The sequence below is a fragment of the Crotalus tigris genome, unplaced genomic scaffold, assembly GCF_016545835.1.
Source record: "Crotalus tigris isolate CLP2741 ecotype Arizona unplaced genomic scaffold, ASM1654583v1 scf7180000023608.1681014, whole genome shotgun sequence".
Classification (NCBI taxonomy): domain Eukaryota; kingdom Metazoa; phylum Chordata; class Lepidosauria; order Squamata; family Viperidae; genus Crotalus; species Crotalus tigris.
The window spans coordinates 1000256-1008742 of record NW_024100075.1 but is presented as its reverse complement, the minus strand read 5'-3'; the positions used below and the strand labels follow the sequence as shown (position 1 = coordinate 1008742).

The 8487-nt window shown below is 48.4% G+C and overlaps 1 protein-coding gene across 1 annotated transcript; it reads left to right on the top strand.

Moving 5' to 3' along the window:
- The first annotated feature begins 1755 nt into the window (after positions 1 to 1755).
- On the top strand, positions 1756 to 8039 carry LOC120297270. Its single transcript, XM_039319711.1, has 2 exons — positions 1756 to 3926; positions 7346 to 8039. Exons 1-2 carry the CDS (start codon positions 2394 to 2396, stop codon positions 7358 to 7360), a joined length of 1548 nt encoding a protein of 515 aa, XP_039175645.1. The 5' UTR covers positions 1756 to 2393; the 3' UTR covers positions 7361 to 8039.
- The last annotated feature ends 448 nt before the right edge of the window (positions 8040 to 8487 follow it).

Genomic DNA, 8487 nt, shown 5'->3' with positions numbered 1-8487 from the left:
ACATGAGTATGGGGATGCTGATATAGTTGTAAGTGTGACAAACAGTCATAAGTCACTTTTTTCATCACCATTGTAACTTTGAATGGTCACTAAATGAATTATTATAAGACAAGGACTACTGCATTATGGACAAAAATAGAAAGTTTCAGAATATGCATACCTGCAGTGGGCAATAGTAGTTTTAAACATTTTAAAACCCCTGCATTATTTAGATGAAAATTGATTAAATCAGGGGTGTCAAACTGCCAGCCCACGGGACGGATGCATCATAGCGAAACCATGCCCACCCCATTGCCAGCAATGGCAAAAAAGTTGCAACACGTCGCAACACGTCACATGACGTTGCGAGTTTGACACCCCCAGGATTAAAAATGCATATAAAAATAAGATGTATATCTGTCCTTTCCCAATCATAGCATCAATGAAACCATTAGCTTTATTTATTTGGAGGTGAAGAGAATGTCACAAAATTCATCTGTTATTTTAGGAGTACTTTACTATTAAATGTGACTGCACGGTCATCACTTCATCTAGTCTATGGAACTGTACATCACCATCATCATCTTTATGGTGATAAAAAACTCCTCAGTCCTGTTTGGTTGCAATACAGTATTATTGCACTACACTACAAATTCTAGTCAGATTTATCTGTCTCAAAGATTGGGGTGGTCAAGTATTTTAGTGCAGATATATTAAAAATATGAGACCAGTCCCTGAAATTTAATCAGGCATTCTGGAAAGTATTTATATTTGCCTAGGTCAGGGGTGTCAAACTGCCGGCCCACGGACCGGATGTGTCATCCAGAAGCCACGCCCACCCCATTGCCAGCAATAGCAAAACCGTCCTGATATGTTGCGTGACATCACGTGACATCGCGAGTTTGACATGTCTGGCCTAGGTTAACAGAAAATAATAATACAGCAAGCATTTTATATTTGTTTTGGTGTGGGTGTGGGTGTGGGTGTGTGTTTGTGTATATTGCAACCTTGAAATATTATGGTTACAAATTATTTATTTGTATTTTGAAGTTTTCCCCTGCAGTCATGAAAAGCAGAATCTTTTTTTAAAAGACATTTAAACTAAATACATGAATAAATACATGTTGTAGATTTTTTAAAAAAATAAGGATTTGTCGAAATACTTAACTCTCTCTTGCTTTATCCTATTTAGTATAGTACATTGTGGTTTAAACTTTCAGTAAGTAAACCAGCAATTTGTCTGACGGCCACTATTTTTGTCCCCACCTGTTTGTGGGAAGGGCCAAAATGGCAGCCACATTGTGTGGCCCAGGCACAAACTGCTTTGTTTTGCTGCCTTAGCAAGGTCTGCAGTATAGAGAAACTTTTGCAGCACCTGGGTGGATCTCTCTAAGGCAGCATAATGAAGCAGTTTGTCTCTAAGGCAGCATAATGAAGCATTTTATCCCTGCCCACAAACAAGCAGAACAAAAGTATGGCCACATTTGAATCATTGTTGTGTGACCTGGAGACAAGTGGCCTGCTCTCCTTCTACAACATAATGTCTGGAGAGCTTCAAAAAGTAAATGGGGGCATGTGGGGAGCAGGCCCAGGCTCTGCAGGGTTATAGCATGGTAGGAGGGGGGGAAGAGGCGGGAGGATGCTGTAGCAACCCTATGATGGGTCATCGGGGTGAATGGCCACAAGAAGCTGCAGTCATTGTAACTTTGAAACGGGGTCTGTTGTAACTTTGACTGTTGTTTAAATGGTCTGTCGAGGACTACCTGTTGTCAGACCCAGCGTGATACCTACCTGCCTATATCCCTATATTCGGCGTTGATTGTGACGACGGGTGATCCAGGAGCTCCCAGTCAGTCCCGTTGGCGTCGCGAACTGAACCACCAACGCTGTTACGAGATTGTTGCTGGCGCCTCTACAGTGGCAGGCGAACGGACCATGTGACCACCTAACGTGGATAGCAGACTTTCGGACAACCACGATGTATTGCATGGAGTGGGAGGGGCCGAATTAGGGAGGCGTAATGAGTCATAGTTTTGGCTGGGACGCTGGGTCTGACAGGTTTGGACGCTGGGAAAGCAGGGGGACAGTGTGAATGTAACACTAGGATTCAATGTGCTAATGGACGTACGTTGGAGAGGCTGGGTGGAGTTTTATCACGGGGGGGTGGCTGGGCATAGCACGGGTGGAGTCTCGTTATAAGTGATAATTGGGGTGTGTACTCTGGGCGTGGTGCTGCGATGTATTTAGAGCGCTGGGGCAGAGCTCCTCCCAGTGCTAACTTTGTTTTCAACATAGTGAATTAAACCTTGTTGGATACTGCAACGTTCCTGTTTTCTTGGCTTTCTTGAAGCACAGTTAGGACGTTCTTTCATTAAGTTAGCACTCACCCCGAAGCCATCCAATAACGTGGTGAAATGGCGGAGGGAACGCAGGGAGTGGATCCGGTGGAGGCTGAGGAGTCCATAGAGTCCGCCGAACAGCTGGAGGGCCCAGCTGTTGGCGAAGCAGGAGACGATCAGCCGGTGGTTCGGCCGAAGGAGAAGCTGCGCATTCCTGGGGTCGCGGAGCCGGGGGCGAGGCAGCAGGGCTCGGTAGTTGCAGATGGCGAATGGTGGCTTAGTCCTGCACTGTGGCTTCCGGAGGACAGCAGGGAACGGAGGTTGACGCCAAGTTTGACTGGTTGGAGAGAACGCCGGGTGACCGGGGACGACGAAGAGGAATGGAGCTGTTCCACGGCTCCGGGGCAATACACCTTAGATGTCCTTAGGGAGCAGTTTGGGGAACGTGTTTATCCCGCTAGTCTCCGTGGCCACGCTAGAGGCGTCCCAGGGGCGCGCGTAACATCTGATTCCTCTCGTTTCCAATTGCCAAGTCCGAAGCTTAAATTACAGCCAAGTAGCCGCTTTCCTCTCCAGGACCCCTTGGCAAGACAGGCTGCAGCAGAGCGTCCCCAGTACAGGCTGGGGGCACGGGAGACTGGAGTTCAGCCATCAGATCCCGATAGGCAAGGGGCGGGGCCCGTAGGAGCAGGAACCCGCCCTGTGCTACACCCAGAAACCGCCCCGTACGTAGGCCAGGTACCAGCCCCATGGCCTCAAGCTATGATATGGAATCCTCCTCCCATTACACTCACTTTTGACGGTGATCCAGATCGCCTGGCGGTATTCCTAAGCCATGTGCTCAACCATCTGGACCGTTATACCACTCTATACTCGTCTAATTGGGCAATGGTGGTTGCAGTGACGGCGAGTTTGCAGGGAGAGGCTGCTGCTTGGGCCGCTGACTTATACAGCGACCAGGCCAGGGAATTAGCTGATGTAGGTCTCTTCCTTGATGCCTTAAAAACTAGGTTTGAGGACCCAACCCGCTTACAATGGGCGGAGGCACAGTTAGTGGGCTTACGACAAAGGGGCAGACCAGTGCAGGATTATATCCGGGATTTCCAAAAGGTGGCAGGGAGGCTTAGGTCGTGGCCAGATCGTCTGCTGATCCATCACTTCCGCACTGGCCTGGATACTGACATATGTCAAGCATGTGTGGTCAGAGGAATTGTAGGACGCCTGGCTGATTGGTTCAAGGCAGCTGTGGAGTTAGATGTTGGGTTGAGGGATCGTCCTGGGGCACGTGAGGAACGGCCACAGTCCCGCCGGAATCAGGACCAGCCCGGGGGCAGCACCAATCAGATAACACCAGGCACTGTACTCCCGAGACCTGTCTTCAGGTGCTTCCGTTGCAACCGGCCGGGCCACCGAGCAGCGGAGTGTGTAATACCCGAGCCAACAGGCACGCCAACAGCGGTTGGTAGGCCAGGTGCCACGCCAAAGAAGATGATGGAAAAGTCGCGAATTGCTTACCAAATGGGACAGACGCCTGTCCAGCAACCCCCAGGTGTTGCATCCCCTGCGTTGGAGGAATATGAAGAGGAAGGTCCGGTGGAAGATCCAATGGTGAGTGAACCCATAGTCCCATTCACCGTCCCGGTAACACTGACAAGCCCGGTTACCAGTGAGTCGACGCCATTTCAGGCATTGATTGACACCGGGTGCACTAGGTGTCTAATCAGTAAGGAGGTAGCACGACAGATGCGTATTAGGGTGACCCGATTAAAGTCTCCAATTCGCTTTGGGCAAGTGGATGGCTCCTTGTTAAGGGGGGGCCCAACCACATTGGTGACAGAACCTGTCAGAATGGAAATAGGTGCCCATTGGGAGGTCATGAGATTTATAGTGGTCCCTTCTATGTCCGAGCCTATCATCCTTGGACTAGCGTGGTTAGATAAATGGACACCAACCATGTGGTGGGTGGATGGGTTCCATCATTTAAGACTTGCAGTGGGTCCCCAGCCGCTTCGCCCATATGATTATAGTGAGGATAGGGAGGTGGAAGTTTCAAAACCATTACAGGAGGGGAGTAAGCTCGAATATCCGCAGGTGTATAATGATCTCGCAGCGGTTTTTAGCGAGCAGGAGTGTGATAGTTTACCACCCCATCGGCTAACAGATTGCGCAATCGAAATTGTTCCTGGTGCTAAATTGCCAAAACCCAGGATGTATCCGATGACATTCGCGGAGCTGCAAGAGATGAGGAAATACATAGATAAAAATCTGGCCAGGGGTTTTATAGAGCCGGCACGTTCCCGGATAGCGGCCCCAGTATTGTTCCAAGGGAAAAAGGATGGGGGATTAAGGTTATGTGTGGACTTTCGGGGTCTTAACGCTGTGTGTATAGAACAGATTTATCCCCTGCCACTTATGAAAGATCTCCTTACCCATTTGGCTGCCGGGAAGATCTTTACAAAGCTAGACCTCCGTGAGGCATACTACAGAATAAGAATTAGGGAAGGGGACAAGTGGAAAACAATGTTTAACTGCCCGCTAGGCAGTTATCAATTCAAAGTGATGCCTTTCGGATTACAAGGGGCCCCAGCTGTGTTTATGCAGCTTATCAACGAAGTACTGCATGATCATCTATATAGGGGTGTTCTTGTGTATCTGGACGACATACTCATCTATTCGCAAACACTGGAGGAACACGTGAAATTGGTGCGGACGGTGTTGAGAAAATTGTTGGACGCTAAACTATATTGTAAGCTATCGAAGTGCGAATTCCACAAGGAGCGCATTGACTATTTGGGGTTCAGGGTTTCGGCAGCGGGTGTAGAGATGGATCCTGGTAAAGTACGGAGTGTGTTAGAGTGGCAAGCCCCGAGGAACCGTCGCCAGCTACAGTGGTTCTTGGGGTTTGCTAATTTTTACCAACAATTCATTCCCTCTTTCGCTAATGTGGCATTGCCGTTGAGTCAACTATTGCGTACCAAGCATGCAGCTGGAAAGCCCCATCTGGGACAATCTTTGGACTGGACTGTGGCCTGTCAACAGGCCTTTGAATCCTTAAAAAGATTATTTGCACAGGAACCTGTGTTAGTACATCCTGACCCGGGTCGGCCGTTCGTTATCCAGGCCGACGCCAGTGATGTAGCTGTCGGAGCAGTTTTGTTGCAACGCAATGACCAGGGTAATCTACAACCGTGTGCTTATACCTCCAAGAAATTCACCGATACGGAGCGACGGTGGGCGGTGTGGGAAAAAGAGGCATTTGTGGTAAAATGGGCCTTGTCCACCTGGCGCCATTTGTTGGAGGGCGCACAGCATCCCTTCGAGGTATGGACAGACCACCAGAATCTAACGGTCCTCCAAACACCAAGGAGATTGGCGCCTAAACATGTCCGATGGGCGCAATATTTTCAACGTTTCAGGTTCCACCTGAAAGTCGTCCCGGGAGGGAAGAATTTCTTGGCAGACGCACTTTCCCGGTTACCGCAATACGATAGCAAGAGGGAAGAGGTGGTCCAGGCCATTATGCCTCCATATAGTGTGGGCTCCACACGGGTGGATGCATGCGCGAAAATGATAGCATTCGAGGATGAAATGAAATCAGCCCTGTTAACTGACCCCTGGCTAATAGCTAATCCCGGGTTGTTAACCCGCCGTAATGGCTTGGCCTGGTATGGGGATAAGCTATATGTTCCACAGGAGTTACGGAATCGGGTATACCATCGATGCCACGATTCCAAATTAGCAGGCCATTTTGGGTTTGTAAAGACGTTACATTTAGTAAGACGTCAGTTCTGGTGGCCGGGCTTGAGGAAAGACATCGAAGCGTATGTAAAAGGGTGTCACATCTGCGCACAGGTGAAGGTGATGCCAAAAGGACCAATGGGATTGCTACAACCGTTGTCCGATCCAACTCGGCCATGGCAGGACATTGGAATGGATTTCATTGTGGATTTACCAAATGTAAGGGGATACACGGTTATATGGACAGTGGTCGATCTATTCTCGAAGCAAGCTCACTTCGTCCCCTGCAAGGGATTGCCATCGGCGAGGAGGTTGGCAAAAATGTTCGTACAGCACATCTACCGACTACATGGAGCGCCCCGTCGAATTATCTCAGACCGGGGTGTTCAATTTACGGCTCAGTTCTGGCGCCGATTTCTTACAAGCATTGGTACCACATAAGGGCTGAGCTCTGCATACCATCCTTGTACTAATGGGGCGGCAGAGCGGGCCAATGCAGCTATCGAACGATATCTACGATGTTATGTGTCTTACCAACAGTCGAATTGGGTGGATTTCGTGCCATTTGCAGAGATTGCGTATAATAATGCGGTACATAAGAGCACTGGTTTAACCCCCTTTCAAGTGGTCTATGGGGGTGATATGGTTCCATTACCAGAGTGTGAATCCCAGGAATCCCAGACTCATCAGCCAGAGGAGTGGTTGTCCCAAGTGAATCAGGTATGGCGCACAGTAAAGCAGGCGCTGGGTCAAGCAGAACAGGCAGCGAAATATCAAGCAGACAAGGGTCGTAGAGTACCAGTCCAGTTACGAGTAGGTGACCAGGTATATCTATCAACCAAGTATATTAAGTTGCAGGTACCATGCAGAAAGCTAGCGCCAAAATACATCGGGCCCTTCCGCATAGTACGGATTGTCAATCCTGTGACGGTGAAGCTCCACCTGCCGAAACTACTTGGTAAGATACATCGGGTTTTCCACGTGAGTTTATTAAAACCTGTGGGGAGGCACTCCCATGAAAACCCTCCAGGACCCGTCACTCCAGGACGATATGAAATACAAGACATACTGGACTTACGGCTGAGGGGGGGTAGATTGTATTACCTGGTATTATGGAAGGGATATCCCTTGTCTGATGCCTCCTGGGTGCGGAGGGAGGATGTGTCCGCCCCTGCTCTGATTCGCAGGTATCACAAGGCATTACCACACAGACCAAAAGGGGGGGGGTTAAGTAAATTGTTATATGTATAGACTGGAAAGTGTGATTGATCTGTTATATTCTGTTCCAGGGGGCCTTGTGGTGAGGGGAAGCCGAATGTCAGACCCAGCGTGATACCTACCTGCCTATATCCCTATATTCGGCGTTGATTGTGACGACGGGTGATCCAGGAGCTCCCAGTCAGTCCCGTTGGCGTCGCGAACTGAACCGCCAACGCTGTTACGAGATTGTTGCTGGCGCCTCTACAGTGGCAGGCGAACGGACCATGTGACCACCTAACGTGGATAGCAGACTTTCGGACAACCGGGATGTATTGCATGGAGTGGGAGGGGCCGAATTAGGGAGGCGTAATGAGTCATAGTTTCGGCTGGGACGCTGGGTCTGACAGGTTTGGACGCTGGGAAAGCAGGGGGACAGTGTGAATATAACACTAGGATTCAATGTGCTAATGGACGTACGTTGGAGAGGCTGGGTGTGGTGTGGGTGGAGTTTTATCATGGGGAGGTGGCTGGGCGTAGCACGGGTGGAGTCTCGTTATAAGTGATAATTGGGGTGTGTATTCTGGGCGTGGTGCTGCGATGTATTTAGAGCGCTGGGGCAGGGCTCCTCCCAGTGCTAACTTTGTTTTCAACATAGTGAATTAAACCTTGTTGGATACTGCAATGTTCCTGTTTTCTTGGCTTTCTTGAAGCACAGTTAGGACGTTTTTTCACCTGTATAGCATTTTATTCAGACTGTGATTCTTAAGCCAGACATATAAGAGTTCATCCCATTATAGGATTGCAGATAGAAAGGCAGTTTCAACGTATCTAAAACTGAGGTGTCCCTTTTAGATTAAATAAGTTGTGCCAATACTGGATATACTTCTATGCAAAGAGGGGGCAAGTTCCTCTAATGAACAGGCAATTGAAATTCCTTCCTCCTTTTCATCAGCCAATACATTTCAAAAATACTACAGTAATTATATTTTATGACCATGAGTCATTCTTCTTTTTTATAAGAAGTCTTTCTCATTGCCCATCTTTTTAGAATATTTCCACTTGGTATGGTTTGGCAGTTGGCTTCCTGAAAATATTTTTAAAAGAGCCAAGCTCTTCAGTTCTTGAATACCTATAGACCACATATTGGGATGTAATTGCAAACATCTGTCCACCCATCTAAGAAAGAACTAAGAGAAATTATAAAAGAAATATAAAAAACATAATTTTGTAA